Source organism: Canis aureus, chromosome 28 (assembly GCF_053574225.1).
Source record: "Canis aureus isolate CA01 chromosome 28, VMU_Caureus_v.1.0, whole genome shotgun sequence".
NCBI classification, from domain to species: Eukaryota; Metazoa; Chordata; class Mammalia; order Carnivora; family Canidae; genus Canis; species Canis aureus.
This window is the reverse complement of record NC_135638.1, coordinates 12,912,680-12,936,666: the sequence shown is the minus strand read 5'-3', so window position 1 is coordinate 12,936,666 and position 23,987 is coordinate 12,912,680. Positions and strand designations below refer to the sequence as shown.

Sequence of the window (23,987 nt, the reverse complement as noted above, 5' to 3'; positions counted from 1 at the left end):
GTCCTTTTTACAGTGGATAGTCTTTCCTGCTTTGTCGAATATTAGTTGCCCATAAAGTTCAGGGTCCACTTCTGGATTCTCTATTCTGTTCCATTGATCTATGTGTCTGTTTTCATGCCAGTACCACACTGTCTTGATGATCACAGCTTTGTAGTACAACCTGAAATCCAGCATTGTGATGCTCCCGGCTCTGTTTTTCTTTTTCAATACTCCCCTGGCTATTTGGGGTCTTTTTGATTCCACACAAATCTCAAGATGATTTGTTCCAACTCTCTGAAGAAAGTCCATGGTATTTTGATAGGGACTGCACTGAACGTGTAAATTGCCCTGGGTAGCATAGACATTTTCATAATATTAATTCTTCTAATCCATGAGCATAGAATATTTTTCCATCTCTTTGTGTCTTCCTCAATTTCTTTCAGAAGTGTTCTGTAGTTTTTAGAGTATAGATCCTTTACCTCTTTGGTTAGGTTTATTCCTAGGTATCTTATGCTTTGGGGTGCAATTGTAAATGGGGTCGACTCCTTAATTTCTCTTTTTTCAGTCTCATTGTTAGTACCACATTTTACTACAGCTACTCGGGAGCTGGAGTGTCCTCTATATACATTATGGTAACAGTCTCTTTCTCTTTCACACACAGACACAGACATAAACTCACATACATCATCATGGAATGAATGTTTAGTTGTATATGCATTGTATCATGCTTAGATTTTTTTCCTTCTTTTCCCCATACTGGCTCTATGTCAAATATTCACTTTAAAAGAAATGTAAGAGATATTATGTTCTCTATGTTGATTTTTGTAGAGTTGAGTACATGATGCAGTTCATTTAAAACCTGGGAAGAGCCACCTTGTGGCAAAATTTAGCACTTCACCATTATTTTTTTAAAGAAAACTTGTAAGTGGCATTAAATTGTGTAGCAAAATAAAAGGTACTGATATTGTACGCAAATTCTAGAATATGGTTTCTGAGATATATAGTTTGACTTTAACATTAGCCAATATTATCAAAAGGTATTGAGAATTTGAAAAGCTTAGATTAAAATATGCAAAGGTATTGCATACACTAATGACTGTATATTTTAAATGTTCATTTTAAGGTTTTAGTTGTCTCCTAGTACACGCAGTTTCGGTTACACTAATTTGTACCTTAAAAATGAAAACTTAGGGGTTCCAGGCTGGCTTAGTTGATAGAACATCCGACTTGTGATCTTGGAGCCGTAAGTTCAGGTCCTATGTTGGATATGGAGATTACTTAAACAACAAATTAATTAATTAAAAAAATTTTTTTTAAATTAAAAAAATGAAAACTTAGAAAATATATCTAATTAGTTTTTTCTTTTTTTTTCTTTTTTTTTTTTAAGAAGTTAAAAAGGACCACAAGCTTTATTAAAAGTAAGTAAAGGTAACATATAATATATACAGATGGCACATGGTGCCAATTTTATTTGCAGATATTACAATACTCCAATGCATGTTTCAAGTTACACCTTTGCCACAGCCTTGGCTAAATCTTGAACTAGTGCAGAATTTAGCTGTGCCAGAGTGCTGATCTTAGCATGCTTAGAGGCGGCATACTTGTTCTTGATAGTCATGTGCTTTGTAAGCCCATGATTCACCATGACTATATTCTTAGCCAGGTGTTGCATAACATTTAGAAGGGATTCTTCAGTGTAGGACAGATAATGCTGTAGAGTTGGTGTCCATTCACCATTATCGAGAATTTTCAGCGCTAAGCAAAAAGCTCCTGCTGCAATCTGAGAAGGAGGAAAGTGTACCATATCGCAGTCCAACATAGATAGCTCCATCAGGTATTTGGCCAAAGTATGTTGCTCAACATCAACCTCTCCAATCTTAGACGCTCTCCGAAGGAAATGCAGGGGTAGAGGGCGGCCCAGACCAAAATTTAAGGATCTTAGAATCTTCATTTCCATCTGTCTGATTTGGTGTTTAGTGTAAGTATTGTCAGTCACAAAGGCAAAGTCACCAATTTCTGGAGGGTACATTTCCTCATATTTGCTTGCAATAAACATGGCAGTGACACCAACCAGCTGCAGCATCTTCTTGGGCACACAGTTATTCTGCATGAACCGATCAATAATGGAAACAGTCATGTACATGGTCTCCTGCAGTAACCTGAATTTTTTTTGAACCTGTACTAGCCAGTCAATTAGGATGGCTCTCATGTTTCCAGTGACTTCACGACCCAGTAGGTATTTTGGTTTGACTGCTTGTTCTTCCTCAAGTTGTCTCAGATAAGCATAAATATCTTTCACGTATTCACTACAAAGGTTTGGATCAGCTCCATCTTCTGCATCTACATCATTCACTGCAAGAATTACATCAGAGAAAGCCTGACACAGATATTCTTCTGCAGGAGCACATCCAGATGTTTCCATCGGGCTTGGAGAGGGAGTATCAACCAAAATAGGCTCGGGTGAAAGTTTTTCTTCTTTAACCGGCTCAGGTTCCAGCTCTGGTTCTGGCACAGGGACAGGGACAGGCTCAGGTGCCTTCTCCAGAGGCTTTGGTATTTTTTTAGCAATGACTTTTCCAGGAACTGCAGTTTTTGCTTCCTTTTTCAGAGGCAGTTTGGCCTGTGGTTGTTCACTGACTTTGTTACCAATGTCTCCCAGAGCAGTTCTTGGCCTCAGGCCGGGCTTGGAGGCTGCAGCAGAGGCCAGAGGCACCCGCTTTGCCCCTGCCATACCGATCTTCGCCTTGTTTTCAACATTCACTTTTGTGTTCCTGGTGACCCGGAGCGCCATGGCCGCGTCTTCACGGCGGGGAGAGGAGAGCGCGGGAGCCGCTGACGAGCCGGGAGCCGGGAGCCGAGGCCCACGGGTCAACAGCCGTTCCTCCGCAGCACCTCTAATTAGTTTTTTCTTGATGTGTAATTATAATATAGCTTATATTTCATTGTATATTTAAATATATTTGTATAATATTGGTTGTAATCATGTATTAATAATTGAGAATACTCAGTTTTCTTTTTGGTTTAATTGATATATTGACATCTTTGCAGTGTTTCCTAAATTTCCTTTACCTTGGCAATTCACCAAATTCTTCTTTCAGTTAATTCCCACATTTTCATGTCTTTCTTCTTTCTTTCTTTCTTTCTTTCTTTCTTTCTTTCTTTCTTTCTTTCTTTCTTTCTTTCTTCTTTCACGTCTTTCATAAAACCTTCTCCATTTAATTGAATGTGGTAGTAAATTTGCAACTCCTAATAAATACTCAGTGTATACTTGGGTATGAAGAGCCACACCATTGTAGGTCTCTCCTCTCTTTTTTCCCTTCTTTTTTTTTTTTTAAATTAAAGATTTTATTTATTTTCTCATGAGAGACACACAGAGAGAAGCAGAGACATAGGCAGAGGGAGAAGCAGGCTCAATGTGGGGAATCTGATGTGGGACTCCATCCCAGGACCCTGGGATCATGCCCTGAGCCCAAGGCAGATGCTCAACCACTGAGCCACCTAGGTACCCTCTCTTTTCCCTTCTTCATTGGTACTTTGAAAACTTCTTGAAAGCTAAGAGGTTAATTCAGTATCTTACTGTCTGCCCTTGCATTTTCCTGCCACTTCTCCTTTTCTTCATTCCTGGCCTCTGTATTTCCTCTGACATTGGGGCCTATCTGGTAGTGGTGGAGTCAAGCGAGGTGGTGATGGTGTAAGTATTGGCATGCAGATGCAGCAGGGAGATCTGGAATCTAAATGTATACTATAGGAGGAGGAATGCAGTGAGCTGGAATGAAGAGGAGAGAAAGGAAATACACACACTCAATACCGAAATCCTTCTCTTTGGCTTCTGCTGCCCTTCTCATTTCCAAGTATATTTTCTCCTCTCAAATTTCCATGGGTGTATGACTTTTGTTTGAGCTTTGTTTGTGTGTATTGGTCCTTTTGGGTTACCAGTTATTCAGTTTCAAATCTGGAATATTTGAGGCAAAAAGAAAGCCTAGGAAACTCACCACCCTTTCATTCCTTGAGTCTCTGTGTTTCTACTGATATGCCCTCTCACCACATTTTAGAGTCTTCAGATGTTTGTTGTATACATAGTGTCCAGGGTTTTAAATTGTACATAAGGGGAAAAATAAGAAAAATAGATCAACTTTTTTTTTCTCGGAAGCAAAATTCTTAAGTAACTTTGTCTTCTTTAAGTTTACTTTTTGTAAATCACTTTTCTTACTATGTAGAGAGCAGATTCACAAGGGAAGAAAGTAGTGAAGCAAGAGAAGCTGGGAGACCATTTAAAAATTGTTTCAACCAATTAAATGGTGTTCATTTGTGTAATGGTAGTGGCACTAGAAATGGAGCAAAGTGTATGTTTCTGTTTATATAATGATATTCTTGGTTAACTATTTAGTAGCTTTTTTTCATCCAACATATATTTATTATGCACATATCAGGTGCTGGATGTAGGCATTGGGTGGAGAGTGGTAAGCAACATGAGTATCATCTCTGACTTTTATGGACTTTATTGTCTAATTTGGAAAGATATGTAATAAACCAGTAAACAAAAAATTACTAAGCAAGTAAACCAGAAAAACTAAATTATAATTACAAATTGTGACATTGCTGTGAATGAAATACATAGTGCTATAATTGAGCATGACATAAGACCTACCTAGCATGGTCAGATAAGACCTTTGAGAGGATGGTATTTGATGTGAGACCTAAACATTGACAGAGAACTAGTTATGTGAAAATCTGGTATTTAGGCGGAAGGACAAGGGAGGGGAATTAGCTTATATTAGAGGGTGTAAACAGCATTTTGGTTATGAGATAAAGGGTGACATGGACACTTGGGTTTTTGGTGAAGATTTGAGTAAGCAGGAATATATGACAAAGTGGCGTTAGTCCTGCTAGGCTGTCAGGGAGGAGGTACAGTCTACTCTTGCACTGTGAATACTGAATACTTTAGTAAACAATAAGGATTTTCAGTCCAGCTGCCTTTTTGAGGCAGCATGAGTTATGGTAGTTGATAGGGGTGTTGCTCATTGAGGACCACTCAGGGAGATTTGGTTCTGATGAGCAACATGACTCCCTCAGGGAACAGTGAAAAGCTTGCCTGGTTTTTAAAAATTTCCCTGGACCTGGTGTTCATCAGCATTATACTTTAATTCTCATTTAGCAAGTATTTATGAAGTTCATGGGCCCAGTGACCTGTCACTGTAACTTCCATACCCATATGGCAATACTGTAATTACTCAGCTTTGTTACTGATGATAAGGCAAACTAGATATACTTGAAATATTGTGTTGGTTGATGTGTGTGCTGGTGATGAAGATAGCAATGAGTAAAAATAATGTGAAAACTAGAGAATATCAATATAAATTGAAAGTGCATTAATACGTAACGTATTTGTTTCAAATTTTTGCTCCTTTCACTAAAACATATTTTTATGCAAGCAAAATGCTAAAGACTTCTTTGGAGAAGAAAGAACTCAAAAAAAAAAAAAAAGAACTTTTATGTGTTTTTCTATCTTTAAGGGTAGAGACCATGTAGAATATGTCATTGAATTATTAGTACCAGCACAGCATCTGGCATGTACAAGGTGCTAAGTGAAGGTCCAATAAATGAATGAATGAATGAATGGATCGAAAAATGAAATGTTTAAATTGGTGCTCTGAATACCAACCATCACAATTTCTAATCACAGAAGTGCTCATTTCAAATGGTGAATTTGCGTGTGTATTATACAAGTACATATTGCCCAGAATGACAACAGAAAAAATTAGAAACCAAGTTCATCAGCCAGGAGTTTTTTTTTTACCTTGCCTCACTCTTGGCTATTCTAACCATTCCTTTCATCCTGTTAGTTCCTCCCTTCAGAGATAAAATTTACTGGAAGGGATTGGGGATATACGAATTGCTAGCTAAAAGCCACCTAGCTCCTCATAAACTAATGGCTGGTGTAGTTCTTAAATATTTTTGAGGGTGCAGTTTCAGAATGGGAACTTTTTCTACCAGAGTTGAAAAGAGGAGGCAAGATAATGTGTAATGTAGTGGAGGGGGACAGTCTTTGAGAGAGACTAACATTTTAATAGTAATTTTTATTTGTCTAGTATCTCCATGTGTCTGGCTCTACACTAAATTCTTTATATTGTCTCCTTTAATACTCAAAATAACTCTCCAGATACTGTCTTATTCTGTTTTTCCAGATGAAGAAATTGAGTGTTCCAGTTACTATATCTTTGCTACACATTATGTGAAAAATAAACATTTATTATGCTTATGGATTTGTGGATCAGGAATTCAGATGGAGATGACTTGTCTCTACTTTGCAATATCTGAGGTCTCAGATAGAGCACTTGAAGGCTGGATCTGTGATCACCTGAAGGCTCATCCACTCACAGGTCCAGTGGTTGATGCTGGTGGATGCAAAGGTCGGCTATGTTATTTTCACATGGACTAATTTATAGTTCCTGAGAGCATGGTGGATGAATTTTAAGGTAAGTGCTGAGCGGGGGGAGAGAGAGATCCTTCTTATGACTAGCTTGGAAGTGAAGCCACATTCTGTTCGTTAAGTGACTGTGTGACTATGAGGAATGCCCAATTTCAAGAGGAGAAGAAATTGACTTCTCTTGGTAGAAGAGAGACAAGGCTCTGAGGAAAAGTATCGACATGGCCACTTTTACAGAATACAGTTGACTACACAGAGCCTCAAAAAGGTTAAATAACTCTCCCAAACAGCTAGTAAATGGAGCAGCCCTGATAGGAGATTAGATTTACTTGTTTTTAACTTTGTGTGCCAGCCACTTAATCACATTGTATAGTAGAGTCTTAGGGGATCATTAAGATCTTAGAGAACTATTGTGAACAAATAAGCAAAGAGAGTTATATGAACAACTTACATTCAGAATTTAGACCCTTACAGAAGATCCTTAGGCATCAAGATTTGCAGATTACTGAGATAATAGTTTGTACCTTTTTTTCTCCCTCCCTCCCTTCCCTTCCTTCCTTCCTTCCTTCCTTCCTTCCTTCCTTCCTTCTTTCCTTCTTTCCTTCTCTCCTTCCTTCCACTCCCTTTAAAGATTTTGTTTATTTGAGAGTGAGAGGCAGAGGGAGAGGGAGAAGCAGACTCCCCACTGAGCAGGGAGCATGACACAGGGCTTGATCCTAGGACCCTCGGATTGTGACCTGAGCCAAAGGCAGATGCTTAACGGACTGAGCCAGCCAGGTGCCCCTTTTTGGTACCTTTGTAAGGCCACCTATTTCCTTTTTCCTTAAATTATGTTATTTGTGCACATATCTTATAATTTAGCATCCCTCAACATATATACTATGGTTGCTTATTTTATTCAGGGTAGGATCTTTGTCTACTTTGATTTATCTTTCTACCCTGATAACACCTATTGTGAGAAGCTGGCTCACAGTAAACCCTCTGTAAATGCTTGCCAAATGAAGTAAAACTAGGAGTTTATACTGGCATAAAATAGCAGAATAGTATAACTTTATTATTGCTGAACTGCTGTGGGATACTTGGATTATGGGTATTATGAGGACCGGATTAGTAAATTGAGTGACAGTGTTTAAAATGTCAAATCGCTTTGTGATTAATATGGTCATGGTGACTTAGGTCCTAGACCTCTGATAGACCTGGGAAGAAGACGTGGTGGAGACATTTAATTTTTGGTCTTTGACTTGTGGCATGGGCTGGTTTTCTAGGAATAAAGATAAATCAAAGTCATAAGGTCAGTAAAATAGCATTGCCTGGTAGGAAGGTCTCCTCAGTATGTCCCTCTACCATCTATTTGTAATTCTAACAAAATTTATAACTATGATCATGCTACTTTTAATATTCTATTTTGCTTTTACTCTCAGAAATGTATCTTAGAGACCTTTCCATGGAAGTACTTATAGATTTACCACAGTCTTACATTACTATCTATAGCTCTGTGGTGTGGGCATGCTGCATTGATATTGAAACAGTTCCCTATCATGGACATTGGGTTGATCCTATTTTGTCGTTGTTGTTTTGTTGAGATTATAGATAATACTGCAATGATGTATAGCAAGAATTTCTATAGGATGGATTCCTGAAAGAGAAGTACTGAATAAAAGGATATGCTTTTTAATGTTTAACATTTTGATAGATACTGGCAAATTATTCTCTAAAATGGCTATGTGTATATACTCCTACCAGTATTTCTCTACATCTTTTCAGTGATCACTTTGATGTGATTGACCCAGGAAAATTATAGCATAGTAAGTCAAAGAATCCTCATGTCAATAAAGGAAGGATTTTGAATTGACGTCTTGTTTTGAAATTCTTACCCTGCTACTCATTTGTGTATGGTCTTCAGTAATTTATTTGTTCTTTTGCAGCCCCTGTTTCTTTATAAAATATAGGCAATGATAACAACCTTCCTGGATTCTTGAAAGAGAAACTGAGACAACTATACATGTAAAGTCTTGGCAATATTCTTAGAGTTAAGAATTATATTATTTTTTCTTTCCATCATTAATTTTTTTAAATTTAAATATGTTACCTCAAAATATAAGTCTCCTTTGAGCCTGTATACATCTTATTACAAAGTCTACCTTGGCTACTAAATTATCAGAAGAACAGTATTTTTCCTGAACTTATAGCTTAAATTTCAAAAAATATATATATTTGGAAACATGCATTTTGATTTTGCTGACTTTAAAAAGTCATATACCTGACATTGTAGTTTTTTAAAACTATTTTTTAAGCCTTTATTTATTTATTTGAGAGAGTGTGTGTGTGTGGGGGGGAGGTGGGGCAGAGGAAGAAGAAGAGAATTGCAAGCGGACTCCCTGCTGAGCATGGAGCCTGATGTGGGGCTTGATCTCAAGACCCTGAGATCATGACCTGAATAGAAACCAAGAATTGGATGCTCAACTGACTGAGCCACCCAGGTGCCCCTAAAACTTTAATTGCTCTTTGGCTGTGTAATAATAGTCATAGCTTCTTGACACATTTATGTCTTTAAAAATATACTTTAATAGTGCTGCATCATACTAGTCCTGAGAAAAGCTATAGTTTTCCTATTTTTAGTTTCACAGCTGATGTTATACCTTAAGGAAATATTTTTTAAAAGTTGGAGTTTCAAAAAAAGTTGGAGTTTCTTCCTATTAATATAAAATGTTCCCAAGAAAAAGATAAAGGACAACATTAAAACTTCACGATTATACTGTAACCCTTGATTGTATTTCCAGAAGTTACTTGGGCTGAATGAAATTATTTGGTTTGTAATGAGTTTTAGAAGAAATGAAGAAAATGGAGGTATTGGAAAATGAAGTATGTCTCTTAATTGAAAAGAGACTATGATTGTTACTTTCCAATCTAAATCAAATTATTATGACACTGGTTTCAAGCAATTGGAAAGGGAATTATTCTCTGGAAATAATGACTTCATTATATAACCTAAAAATATAACTAAAAAAAAACAAACCCCTTTGGTTGTCTTTCTGCTAAAATAAATGATTTAAAAATGGACACATTTTTATTGTTGCTCATCAACAGAACTCATTGTTTTTCAAAATAATATATAAGCATTAGAAGACAGGTGTCTGATTCTTTGCTGGAATTTTAATTTGGGCCACTATGAGATATGGACCACATAAAAAGGAAGTGAAACTATACATATGCTAAATATGTAAATACATATTTAAAATTTTTTTTTCATTTTTAATATCTACCCCCACATGGAGCTCAAACTCACTACCCCAAGACTCACATACTACAGACTGAGCCAGCCAAGTACCCCATGCATATACATATTTTTAGGGTAAATATAATGCTTATGATTTTATTTTTTCAAAGATTTATTTATTTTAGAGAGAGAGAGAGTGAGGAGAAGGGTAGAGGGAGAGGGAGAGAGAGAATCTCAAGCAGATTCCCCACTAAGCGTGGAGCCCCATGTGGGGCTCCATGCAAGGCTTGATCTCACAACCCTGTGTTCATGACCTGAGCTGAATCCAAGAATCGGATGACTGACAGCCACCCTAATGCTTAACATTAGGCACCCCTAATGTTTATGATTTTAATTGATTTGCTTTCATAGATGTTTCAAGCAGTTACTTTTAAAAATTTATTATTTGAGGTGAATATGATTAAAATTTTCAGAAACGCAGTTTACTTTTTATATCGTACACACAAAAACACAATCCTAGCACATGAGAAAACACTACATTGTATGTAGGCTGCCCCAAATATTGATGTTCACAAAGAAAGCATAGTTAATTCACTTTCCTCATAGGCTGAGAGAAGGAATACTTTCAAGTATTTATTTTTTATTTTTTAGGGAAAATGATCCCCCCAAACTCCAATACTCACTAGATTTTTAATAATGTGAAATACTACCCAATTTTAACCTCAAGCACAAATACTAATTGTCCAGATCCAGATGTTAGAAATAATTACTAAAACCTTCAGTCATTTTCCTTTTCCCATTTACTGATACATGGAGCATGCAAATCATTTTTCAGGCATAGCCCTTAAACTCTTGGAGTCTTTTTTGGGTTTCCACATTTTGGAAACTGGGACATTTGGTAAAACAATGTGATAATACTTATCTGCCTGTCTATCCATTCATCTGTTCAGTATCTATTTTACCTATCCATCCATCTCTCACCAATTTACTCACAGTATACATACTCTGCATGTTACTCTTTCTTCTACTAAGCATGTACTGTCTTTTATGTAGATACCGTGTCAATTATACTTCTTTCCAATTTTTGTATAACATTCAATGGATTGAACTTTTTAGAATAGAGGCATTTGAGATCTAATGCTCATAGAATCACATCAAGGCTGTTCACTCTTGGATAGTTGTAACTGAAAATTCTTTTTTTTTTTTTTAAAGATTTTATTTATTCATGAGAGGCAGGCAGAGGGAGAAGCAGGCTCCATGCAGGGAGCCTGATGTGGGACTTGATCCCAGAACCTCGGTATCATGACTTGAGCCAAAGGCAGATGCTCAGCCACTGAGCTACCCATGTGCCCCTCTTTTCTTGTTTTGAACTGAAAATTTTTTTTTAATAAAGATTTTATTTATTCATTCATGAGAGACAGAGAGAGAGAGAGAGAGGCAGAGGGAGAGGCAGGTTCCACACAGGGAGCCCGATGTGGGACTCGATCCCGGGACTCCAGGATCACACCCTGAGCCGAAGGCAGGTGCTAAACCGCTGAGCCACCCAGGGATCCCCTGAACTGAAATTTCTGATCTTGTTTCATAACCCTACTGTTCCTTTCTCCTTTCCTCTTCAACTCCATCCTCTTCTCCAGGATTTCACTCTCAGCATTGGGGCTTTTAGAGATAAACATATCTCTAAACAGGAAATGTTTGTATCCCTCCCCGGTTACTTTCTTTTTCCGTGTTCTGATTATTAATCTGATTCTTCTCAAATTTTAGTTGAAAACAAGTCTGAAAGATGTCACCCATGTTCATACCTATCTATATGCAGAGTGAGGGTAACACATAGAGTACATTTGAGATTATAAACCAGTGTGATTTCTCCTAAATCTAATTCTATTTCTTCTGCATGCTATTCTCAAAGATAAACCTTCTGAAAATGAGAGTCACTCATATCAATATCTCAAAACCCTTCACTAACTCTATACCGTGTGAAGAATGAAGTGCAAATGCTGTATCAAGGCATTGCGGACCCTTTAATCCGTCTTGCCTACTTTATCTACAACTATTTTTTTCATCAGAAAGTTTAGCAAAATAAATCTGCTTATTACTCTGATGTGTATTGTAGAAAGGCCAGGCTGTCTCTTTAATTCACGTTCTGCCGCCATCTCACTGTATAGTATGGGTAAATTAGTTAAATTCTCTGTGCCTCACTAGAAAAGGACTGGTTATAGTATCTACTTCATGAGGTTGTTAGGAGGAGTAAAAGTGTTCCTACATATAAAATCACAGAAAATTGTGTTTGGCACATGGAAAGAATTCAACATATCTCTAAAATGGACAGATATGCCTCATTGCGTTTATTTTCACATACTATTCTTTTACCTTATAAAATCATGACTTTTGGGGTTGGTTTAGCATCTGCCTCCCTGCTTAGTGAGGAGCCTGCTTCTCCCTCTTCTCTCTGCTTGTGGTCTCCCTCACTCTCTCTAGCTCAAATAAATAAGTAAAATCTAAAAAAAATAAAAAACGAAAATCCTGATTTTTTTTTTTTTTTTTTTTTTTTGTGTTTGTGTGTGTCCTTAAGCCCTCTCTTCCTTCAGAACACATTTCAGATCTAATCTCCTTCATCCTTCAATGATGTCTCCCCTCCGGAAATTGTGTTTCTTTTCTGTGTCATTGATGTAGTGCTTAGTTACGGTGACCACATTATTTATTATTCAAGCTGGGACTCTTTTGATAGGAAAAGGAGTGCTGTTGATAATTACACTGGGACAATTGGCATAAATTGGAACTGACCTGGGCAAAGGGACAGATGGCTACCCTGGGAAGAGTGGAGGCTTAAGTTATCAAATCTGTTATTATCAAATCAAAGCAAACATTATCTTTATATGCAAATTGTTATGGCAGCTCTCCCATTAACTTAATTGTCAGGAAACGAGGTTCATCAAAATGAACCTCAGCTGTTTCTGGCCATTCCCAGAGAACTGCTTCTCATCTGTTCAGGCGCAGACACCTCAATTTCTTCTCTTCAGTCTTCTTCCTTTGATCCTCATGCTGCTTCTGCCTTCCTGATCACTGATCCTTAGGAGACAGCATTCCATCTGGTACTCCTTGCATTGCTCTGCTGCACTAGCTCCCCCTTCTTCCCCTCCTTACTTCCTCCCCTTACTTCCACACTCACATCCTTCTCTAAGCTCTAAGAGACGAGGAACTGCTCTCACTTACATCATTCCTTCCCAAATGCATGCATCAGGCCTTTTTAATGATCCACAACACAACTGCAACACAGCCAATGACGATTCTTGCTTAGGCTTCACTTAGGCATCATGGATGAAAGAAGAGGCATTTAAATCAGAGAGTTCCTTGATGATCTCAGTACAGATTTCAGTAGGCAGTACAGATTTCATACCCAAAAGACTAAAATAAGTCATAACAATAACCAGTTAAATTAACTCCTCCAAGCCCCCCACTGCCTAATCTGTGTGTAGACCTGTGATCACTTAGAGGCTCGTTGTTTGCTTTGCTTGCTGCCTATTTCCCTGACCAGGGATAGCTCCAGCTCTACCATTTGAAACTCCAGAATTCATAGTCCTCTTCATGTATTGAATGCTCCTGCCCGTAAAGAGGCAAGTTACCTCTATACCTGAGTTTCTCACCACTCTCTGGAACCCAGCCTTCTTGTTTAATATTGTTTGGGATGACTGACAATAGGAAAACCTCTCCTGTCTGGGGAAACTCCACCCCAGTCCTCCAGGATGTGGTCTGGTTCTATGCTCTAATTAAGGTAATCATAATAGCTTGACATTGGTATATTTCCCTAAAACTGGGATATTTATTCATCATCACCTATTACATAGCATTTGATATTTTGCTATTTGTATTTTTATAAATACATTCTATATCCTTAACTAGATTGTGTGTTCCTTGGGAGGGTACTTCCTTTGCCTAGAAGAGTTCCTGATACAGTGTTCAATGAACTGTGTTTGATGAGTACAAGATGAAGAGGTAATACAGGGACACCTGGGTGGCTCAGTGGTTTCGTACCTGCCTTCGGCCCAGGGTGTGATCCTGGAGTCCTAGGATGGAGTCCCGCATCGGGCTCCCTACATGGAGCCTGTTCCTGCCTGTGTCTGACTCTCTCTCTCATTCTGGGTTTCTCATGAATGAATAAATAAAATCTTAAAAAAAAAAAAGGAAGAGGAGGTAATACAAAACACTGCTAACTTATGAAATATCTCCTCCCTCCTCATGTGCTGTTTCCTCCTTTTGGATAGTAGTTCATGCATAGAACAACTTTCTGTGAATCTCTGCATTCTCTTGGCAGAAGTGGTCTGCTCAACCCATTCTCCTCCTGGCCCATGCTGCTTACATAGCTTTCCTTCTGGAATAAATCAGTCTTATGTTCTTAGCATACAGCACAGGCAAATCAAAAATTGGTAAAAGGAGGGTTTGTTTATGAAGTGAGATCTGCCAGAGACATGGGTCACAAAATCACCAGTACCAACACTGGGCTTGTGGTGATTTGTGTTAGGAAATTTCCTCTCCAGCATTATCATTTTCTGAACAGATCTGTCCATAGACATTTCAGCAGCCTGCTCCAGCAACTATTCAATTGTTTAATACAGAAATATTTCTCTCAAGTATAAATTTTCTTTTCAACTCTAATAGTTTTCACATAATAATATATCTTTGTCAACCAACATTTTCCGTGTGTGCTCCTTTGGATATCAAACATGACACAAAACAGGAAAGGTCTTACTCTTTTATCAGTGCAATGTTTTTTTCTATCATTCATGCTGACCTGGTGTCAGCAGCTATTTTACCAGACACCATCATCAGTACTTATAGTTAACCACAGAGATGTATTCTCAGAGTTTGACCTTTGTTCTATATACTGAGGACAAAGAAGAAGAAAAAAAACTGAACAGAAAATGATAGAAAAGTCAGTAAAAGTAGTACCAAGGGAAAAATTCCACCATTTATTATAATTTAGTTTCAAAATGCTTCTTACAAATTACATACTCATTTTAGGTAAATATATTGAAATTTTCCAAGCAGTGGCAGATCTGTTATTTTCATTATTTCATTCACTACTGTATAATTTTAACGCTTTGCATTTTTGCTGGGCATTGTATTTTCTACTTGGTTTGTGAAACAAGTAATGAAATCACAACTGATCATAACTTAGTGTTTGGTAGTAGGTAAATGAGTATTATATATTATGCACTGTGCAGTAAAATCTAGGAAATTATATTGGCAAAATATGAAGTTTATTCTGAGAAGCTTTTAACTTAGTATGTGCTGGGGACCTTTGAAAGGGACAAATAAATACTACCTCTCTTCCCCAAGGAACAAGGCAGATGGAAGTCCAGATACTATCTTTATTCCATGTAAGGCTCCTATTTCAAAATGTGGCCTATATTTGCACTTATATGTGTTTCTTGGTACAGGGTTCTGGATTTAGGCCAATTTTCTCACCAAGTCATAACTGTCTGAATTCAGGGAGTTCTCTGTACACATACCACAAACCAAAGGGTGGGAATCTGTGGCTGGAGCTGAGTACGGTGTTGACTCACTGTAGGCAGGGCCTTGCTCAGAGGACGGCAAGGGTAGAGGAGAGGGCTTTTATATCCACTTTTTCCTGCCAGACTCACCAGTCATGTACGTCATTTAGGGGATCATGGATGAGGCGGTGGAGAGAGGCCAGGGTTATTTCACTAATGGGGACCTCTGCCTCAAAGGAAACAATAGGAGTGGGGAATCAGTATCTGTCACTACTATAATTTCTGAGGTTTTTGCACCCTTAATCCTTTGGGCTTAACTATTAAATATTTAGTCAACTAAAGTTATTCCAGTAGAAATGGGGGCAGCAGTCTCTCAGGATGGCCCATTTCTTAGAGGCTACCCTGCAAAAACTAGTCAGTGCTCTTTTGAGGACCTACTGGGGACTGCTGGTAGGCAGTACAGATTTCATACCCAAAAGACTAAAATAAGTCATAACAATAACCAGTTAAATTAACTCCTCCAAGCCCCCTCTGCACTCAAGACTGAAGTTCACTAATATGTTGCTTTATACCCCCAAAGGTATCCAACCACATATCCCAAAGGGCCTAGAGGTTCTTCAAAGAGAGCAAATGACAAGTCATAAAATACAATCCCCTTCTTACTATCAGATTCCCAGAAAGAAATTAAAGTTGGGAACTTAATTCTCCTTTCAAGTTGCATCTGTCAAGTTCTAGCAGGGAGTCAATGGCACACTCAAACTGGGTGGTTGGGAAGAGTTTTATTTTATTTTTAAAAGTTCCTTCATTAACAGGGACTGTTCATACCAGAGCAGTCAGGGTATAGGGAAACTAACATGGACAGACAGTATTCTGGGGTTACCAAGATGGAGTATCTGTCACCACCCTAGGCCTGAGGAGGCACCAGAAGAGGAGGGCCCTCAGAATCTGCAGAAAGTAGCTCTATGGAGAGGGTTACTTTCAATCTGCAGAAAGTAGCTCTATGGAGAGGGTTTCAATTGGGCATGGAAGGAGCCGACCAAATAAACAGCCTGCCCTAATTTTCCTTTCATCTTGCTGGTGCTCTCCACTGAATCCAGCAGGGGAGTCAGAGGATAAGGAGCCTGTGCAGCCTTTGCAACACACAGCGTAGAGAATGATCTGGAGAACCAGGGAATAGAGAACCCAGCTCATACATTCAAGTTTAAGAAGCAACGTGAAGGAAATCAAATTCTGTTGCCCTTTTGTTGTATAATGCCTAAGAAATTTAAGTCCCAAATCCATTCTTTTTAATTTAATACTCTGCTTAGTCTCAGGTAGAGTAATTTCTCAGTGCTTGCTATAAACATGGGTTTCTTTGAAGAGCTGCAGGCTGGGGGCACCTGGTTGGCTCACTTGAAGCGTGCGACTTGATCTTGGAGTCATGAGTTTGAGTCCTCTGTGGGGTATGGCGATCACTTAAATTTTAAAATTTTTTTTTAAATTTAAAAAGTTGAAAAAATAATAAAAGCTACAGGCTGAGAGGTCTTGTCCTGAAATGGGTATAGATCCTTCAACGCTTCAGGATTTATATTAGCTTGATGTCAAGTGTTTTGTGAGCTACACTTTTAAAGAGACAAAATGATAAATGGGACACATCAGACTATCACAGCTCTAGGAGCACAGGCAGCGAGTTTCAAAATGAGCCAGTTCTCAGTCCCTAGAATAGTTATACAAGGCAGATAATGTTCCCAGAATCAGAACCCAGAACTTAGTCTCCCCAAATATTGTTTGCAAAGGATCCCAGTATAGGCTCTGTGATATCCGAGTGAAGGAATTCAGAGAAAATATTCCTGATTTAGCCTTGCTATCATGCCAGTCAGTCTATGCTAGTCGGTTCAGAATCCATAAATACAAGTGGGAGAAATCAGGTTAATTGTTCCGTCATGCACATATGGGGAAGAATCCACATCTGTGTGCTGCCTCCTCTTCCACATCGTGGCATTTGAAACACTGCTGTTGTTTTTCAAAGGTTAGAGAATTTTGATGGTAGAAGCTCTAGACAAAGTCTTATTAGAGGAAATCCTCTTTCCCATCCCATATTTAAAGCCTCTCATTTTTGTGCTTCTTCGTACCGTTTATCTGTGCCTGACATTGAAAACCTAAACCTAGAACCTTACCAGTATAGTGTAGCATAGGTAAAGCTCAGATGTAGCACGTGTTACTTTCAGAATAATAGAAGCAAATGTCATCACGTCTCCTGTCTGTTAGGTCTGTGTATAAAAAGACTGCTTCCTATAGTTGAATTTTGCCTCAGCCACACCTCTTAGGTGTGAACCACACTCTTGTGTGGTTCAAGGTCAAGCAGCAGTGTCTCACATCCTGAACCTGCCCGAGTCAGCTATAATAGATCACCTCACGTTCCTTTGGTGTACCTTCAAAGAAAGACCCTGTGGTTACAACCTAGTGAAAAAAAACAAACAAACATGGGACATAAGACTTAAAGGCTGTCAAGCCAGGGCAGAAAAAAACTAATGGCATAACTGTAAACTTCAAGATAACCTGTTATAAACTACATAGTCAAAGTAAATTTGAAGCTATATATGTATCATAGCTACCTCAGAAGCCTCAGACACTCTTGGTCTATGCCAGTCCCCAAATTTTAATTCTCCTTTCTGTTACAAACACTCAGCTCCCAAGTACTAGATACTTCCTCCCTTAAAACTAAATGCAGTCCTCCTTACCTACCACACAGTAAATCTTATGTCCTAACCTGTGGCAGTAAAGAGTATAATCTTTTTTTTTTTTAATTTTTATTTATTTATTTATGATAGTCACACACACACACACACACACACACACACACAGAGAGAGAGAGAGAGAGGCGGAGACACAGGCAGAGGGAGAAGCAGGCTCCATGCACCGGGAGCCCGACGCGGGATTCCATCCTGGGTCTCCAGGATCGCGCCCTGGGCCAAAGGCAGGCACCAAACCGCTGCGCCACCCAGGGATCCCCGAGTATAATCTTTTGAGGGGAGTTTGGCTCCCAAGAGAAAGGAGAGAGATAGGAGCCATGTGACACATGCTCAGTTTCTCATTCTGTGGCAACCATGAAAATGCACTGTTGACATCCTCTGCAGCTAGGAACATAGCTAATTGCCCTAATTTCTGCCCTTCTGGAGCCAACCCTATAATTGCTTTGAAGCCACCTAGAGGCTGCTCCCAGCCAGTAACTGAACACAGCTTGGGGACTGGTGCCAGCCCATTCCTGCAGACTCCTTTAATGGGCAGGCTTAGCTTAAGGTCCCCAGTTGGCTTTGCCAAATTTCTCTTGGAATGGCACTGCAGTCAGAGATTCTTCTTACCAGTTCTCTAGCAGATGTCAGATCTGCATCTCTGTGAAGACCCTGTTCCTCCTTCCCTGGCTCCCTTCTCCTCATCCTCCCAGGCATTTTCCCCAATATGTCTCTTGCATGTCTAACCCCATTTTGCATCTGCTACTCAGAAGACTTGAATTAACACACTTTCTGAACTCATCATATTGCTAAGTATTACTACACATGTGCCCTAAGACTGACTGTGGGGGATGAAAGAGACAAGAGTGTGAAGCTAATAAATATCCCTCCACATGGAATATATGTCAGGATTGGGATATAAGCTGCACTCTCACTGGTTTTATTATAGAAGTTAGGGAAGTTAGAGCATATTGAGTATTTTGTCTGCTTCAAAAATATGTCCACAATAAAATATGTCTTAATGGAGTTGCCAGGAGCAAAATATTGAACAGGCCCTTATATAGTTTTTCCTTGTGGTGAGAAAATATAGCTGATTGACTTAACTGGTTGAATAAAAAAATAAGTCAATTATTCAGCTTTTTAATTTCAGATTTCAAGTAATTGGTGTTGCATTTACAAATGCTATGACCTCCTGATTCTTTCTTTTTAGTGCATTTCTCTTTGGCTAAATTTGTCACCATCCATTCAGTTGCCCAGCCTAGAAAAAAAAATTTTTTTTAAAGATTTTATTTATTTATTCATGAGAGACACACACACACACAGAGAGAAAGAGGCAGAGACACATGCAGAGGGAGAAGCAGGCTCCATGCAGGGAGCCTGATGTGGGACTTGATCCCAGGTCTCCAGGATCAGGCCCTGGGCTGAAGGGGCAGGCACTAAACCACTGAACCACCCAGGGATCCCCCAGCCTAGAAATTTTAATCCATCTCTTTCCTTTATGGTCCATACTTAATCAGTCACCAAGTGCTTTAGAATGTACTATTCATGGAATTTAGGAAACAAAACAGGAGCATAGGGGAAGGGAGGGAAAAATGAAACAAGGTGAAATTAGAGAAGGAGACAAACCATAAGAGACTCTTAATCATAGGCAACAAACAGGGTTACTGGAGGGGATGGAGAGTGGGAGGATGGGGTAACTGGGCGATGGGCATGAAGGAGGGCACAGGATATAATGAGCACTAGTTGTTATATAAGACTGATGAATCACTGAATTCTACCTCTGAAATGAATACACTATATGCTAATTAATTGAATTTAAATAAAAAAAAAGGGAAACAATACTATTTGAAGATATCCAGAATTTATTCCCTCCTTTCCATTCTTTCTATTATAGCGCCTGTCATCAAATTTGACCCATTTAAATTGCCTTGCTACAATATTTTGGCTTTAGTTTCTTCATTATCCTAATTGATTATTTTCTAATCTATAAACCAAATTATGTTATTCTCCTGCTTAGAAATTACTTTCCATTACTTATAAAATGAAGTTAAAACTCATTATCATGGAAGTAAAAGTCCTTTATAATCTGACTTCAACCTGTTTTTTGAGAATCATACCAGTAAAACTCCTCTTCTTTATGTCATCTGTTTTAGTCACACAGAATCACTGCATTCCTTTACTTGCTGGTTGTTTCACTTGTCTGTGAAATTCTGAGTGTTTTTCTTTAGTATTTGTGTTTTATTTCTTCTTTCCATTTTCCTTCACCTGATAACTTCCTCCATATTCTTTAAATCCTGGCTCAAAATCACCTCCTCTAAAAGTACCTATAAGGTTTTCCAGGCAGTTAATGGTTTCTAATAACTGCTTCTAAAACATAGGAAGCACTTTCAATTACATTTAATTTTTTTTCTGTGTGTCTTTTGATTATAAACTCCAATAAGGGTAGGCAGTTCTGGTTGTCATATAATAAGTATTACTGCATTTAAGTAAAAATTTCAAGATACCTTAGAAAAAGGCTCTAGGAATAACCCATTAAGATGTATTTCTCCTTTAATATACATTTCTATTCAACAAATAGGAAAGAGATTGTAAACAATATCTAGTAGATAACATGAATTAAAGTAATAGGGCTGGGGGGATGCCTGGGTGGCTCAGTGATTGAGCATCTGCCTTTGGCTCAGGTTATGATCCTGGAGCCCTGGGATCAAGTCCCACATCAGGCTCCCTTGGAGAGCCTGCTTCTCCCTCTGCCTATGGTTCTGCCTCTCTGTCTCTGTGTCTCTCATGAATAAATGAATAAAATCTTTTTTTAAAAAAGTAATAGAGCTTTAGTACAACCTGATTTTTCAGTATCATGACATTTCTAAGATTTTGGTCTTCACCCCTGCAAAAGGGCTCTGAATATATAGAATTACTTAAATTGTATTATTGAACTGGAGTGTCTCATATCATTGGCTCCAAAGAAAAGTTTTAGCTTAGGGTATAATGAAGTCATAAGTCCAAAAGTGATTGAATATTTTATATGCATTTTTTCGTCTTGTTTTCTCTTTGTTTTATTGTCAATTCTCTTAATCTGAAGCAAAAATAACCAATATAAGCAAACAGAAACTAAGTGTAGTTGAGTGTACTTGTCAGTTTTGAACTACATTGCTAGAACACATACTAAAACCATATATATAGCTGATAAACCATAGACATACATAAGCAACATTTAAAAAAAGATTTTATTTATTTGAGAGAGAACGTCTGAGCATAAGTGGGGGCAGGGGATGGGGGTAGTTAGAGAGAGGGGAAGAAGCAGACTCCCCACTGAGTAGGGAGCCTGACATGGAGCTGGTTCCCAGGACCCTGAGGTCATGACCCAAGCCAAAGGTAGATGCCTAACTGAGCCACCCGGGTGCCCCCATATATAAAGCAACATTAATGAAACATTCATAGTGAGTATAGATTCATTTTAGCAACTTTTTAGTTGCTCTTCCTGAAAAAGGGGAGAAGATATATAACTTCCCTGGGTCTCAGTTTCCTTCATTGTAAAATAAAGAGTTGGACTAGGTGCATTCATTCATTCAGAATGGTTGTGTACCATATGCCAGTGTTGGCATATATAATACAAAGATGAACAAAATGGATAGGGCTCTTGTCTTTTAGCAACTTATACATAGGTGAACTTAAATGTTTTTTCCCTCTAGGGTTTCATAAACATGGCATGATGGTATAAATTAAATGAGATAGATAATGGGGCATTATCCATATTTGCTCTTTTCTATATTTGCTCTTTTTTTTAGAAGCACATTTTCCCAATGTTTATATGATAAAAAATTCTCATTAGAAGACAAAGTTTTAGTGGTTATATTGCAATAAACATATTGCCACTATTTAGTGTAGTTATTGGCTCTTGACTTTAAAATAACAGAAGATTGGTCAATGTATTGACCACACATAGACTAGGGTTTAGTCAGTTGTATGCACTTAATTCCCAAACAGAGTTCCTTACAGAGATTTCACTTTGCACACTGACTCTTACTCAATTCTAGATTGGCATTATTGTCTATGGCCTTGCATATGATTTGGTAATGGGGACAGGGCTTATTTCTGTTCCTTTCAGTGCTGTGTAGAAAGGGCACCTGATTCAAAAATATGCATTATTTAGCCTACTTTTAAAATAGACAATGAATGATGAATAACAAGTTCAAAGAAATAAGCAAATATTCACTGCCTTAATAAATCTGTCCATGGAAGTTTTGGGGTTTGACCTGAATGACATAAAGACACTCAGAGGAAGATAATTATTTGAATCTATATTATAAATGGTTTTATTTTTAATTCTTTAAGTATATATTTGTTAATACCATGAGAGATGTTTTTCACTATCAGACTGTGAAAGATCATATCCAAAGATCTGGTCTTTAGAATTAAAAAAACCTGCCACTGTACTTTAAAAAACATGACCTCAATACACTACAGCCATACTATATTTCTACTAAGTGCAGAAGTATATGATAAACAAGTCAGTGATAAAGCAGGTGCCTTTTAGTTTGCTTTTCCATTTTGAAGATCGGAAAAAATTGTGATAATCATAGTGTAACAGGAATATTTCCATGGTATTAAATCAATATGAATTTTTTTTCCCCAGTAACTTTATGACTTTTAGATGAAAAGCCATGCCTGGTAGCTCAGATTATACTATTTGTTCTTTAGAGTAGGAAAGATATCTCTTTTACTATTGAGGCTGAGAATTGAGGCTTAATGTCTGCTGGAAGGAGGAAGCTATAATGAAGAAGACTTTGCTAAGGAGAAAGCAGAAGGGATGCCCTTCTTTTCTGAGCATGTGCATTTGGGAAATGAGAGAAAGAGATGTAGCAGAGAGGTCAGATTTCCATGCCATCATTTTCCTCCTCTAGGAAACAGAACCTAATATATATTGTAGAAGCATCCACATCCTAGAGTCTAGTGGAACCAGGCTAAGAGACTGCAAAACTCAGAGAGAATCTTAGTTTTGACCTTATGCAATATGGCAAAGATGAAAACACAAGTATGATGAAGGGAGTTAGCTAAGAGATGACATGAGGCAGCATTCTTGGCTCCAGGGGTATGTACAGAGTATGAAGGGATTAAAACATTTCCTTATCTCTTAGTGAGAGGATGGGAGGAAATGATAGTGTCAGTGGATCATCAGAGGCCCAAAGCTAAAACAAAGACAGAGTGTAAAGGACAGAGTCACAGATCTAATATCACAAACTCTTATGGTAGATGCTGCCATGATGCTTCAGTAGGCTCATCATACAATCGTCGGTACCAGTTCAGGAATTAGATCACACCAGTCACTTAACAACAGAAACTAGAAAGGATCTAGAAGACACCACAGATGTCTAGTATCACTTTCTGCTGTAAAACCATGAGCTCATGATATTCCCAGACACTATATAAGGGTGGAGCCAGGAGAGAGAGAATATACCAGTCACCACTGCTATACAGTAAACTACTCAAACACTTATTGGTGTTAAACAACCGTGTCATTATGCTCATGGATTTTATAATCAGAAATTAGAACAAGGCTTAGTGAGGATACTTTTCCTTTTCAACATATGTGTAAAACCTTGTCTAAGAATACTCACTGATTGAAAGTAACTTGAGTGCTAGGGCTGCAGTCATTAGGAGGTGTCTTTGTTCACATATCTGGTGGCCAATGTTGGCTGTTGGTTACGGCCTTGTCTGGGGCTGCCAGCCAGTACACCTCCACCTGGGCTTGACATGTAGTCTGGTTTTCAAAATGCAGAAGTCTTGGAGTAGTTGAACTTCTTACACAGCAGCTTTGGGTTCTCACAGCAAGTGTCCCAGTCGTCAAGATGGAAGCTTTATCACTTTTTATGACCTAGCTTTGGAAATTACGTGTCACTTTCACCATACTCTGTTTGGAGCAATCAGAAGTTCATCCAGATTTGAGAGGGAGGGACTTAGATGCCATTTCTTGATGGGAAATGGTAAGATCACATTGTAGAAGAGCAAGTAGGGTGGGAAGAATTGTTCTGGCAATTTGGAGAGAGTACAGGGAGAGCCCCTGGAATATACTTTCCTGAAATGGAATGTTGTGCACTAGAAAGAGACTAGTTAAACCCTAAGTGACTGAGAGTATATGAATTGGAAAGTTTAAATTTTCCAGTAAC

The 23,987-nt window shown here is 38.3% G+C and overlaps 1 protein-coding gene and 1 long non-coding RNA gene across 6 annotated transcripts in view; one reads left to right on the top strand and one right to left on the bottom strand.

Annotated features, from left to right (window-relative positions):
* The window catches only part of LOC144300420 (uncharacterized), a 245,578-nt gene that overhangs the window by 15,053 nt on the left and 206,538 nt on the right, over positions 1-23,987 (top strand). For 4 of the 5 annotated variants that reach the window (XR_013367047.1, XR_013367045.1, XR_013367044.1 and 1 more), the window contains exon 2: positions 6,165-6,455. The exons of the other annotated variant lie outside the window; for it this stretch is intronic. This is a non-coding gene — a long non-coding RNA (uncharacterized LOC144300420). The remainder of the gene's footprint in view (positions 1-6,164; positions 6,456-23,987) is intronic. 5 annotated transcript variants of the gene reach the window in all.
* On the bottom strand, positions 1,459-2,804 carry LOC144300418 (G2/mitotic-specific cyclin-B1). Its single transcript, XM_077876430.1, has one exon. It carries the CDS (start codon positions 2,768-2,770, stop codon positions 1,487-1,489), a length of 1,284 nt encoding a protein of 427 aa, XP_077732556.1. The 5' UTR covers positions 2,771-2,804; the 3' UTR covers positions 1,459-1,486.

What these genes read in the sequence shown, in the direction of transcription:
- LOC144300418 (XM_077876430.1), bottom strand. Translation starts at nt 2,770, where the DNA reads ATGGCGCTCCGGGTCACCAGGAACACAAAAGTGAATGTTGAAAACAAG.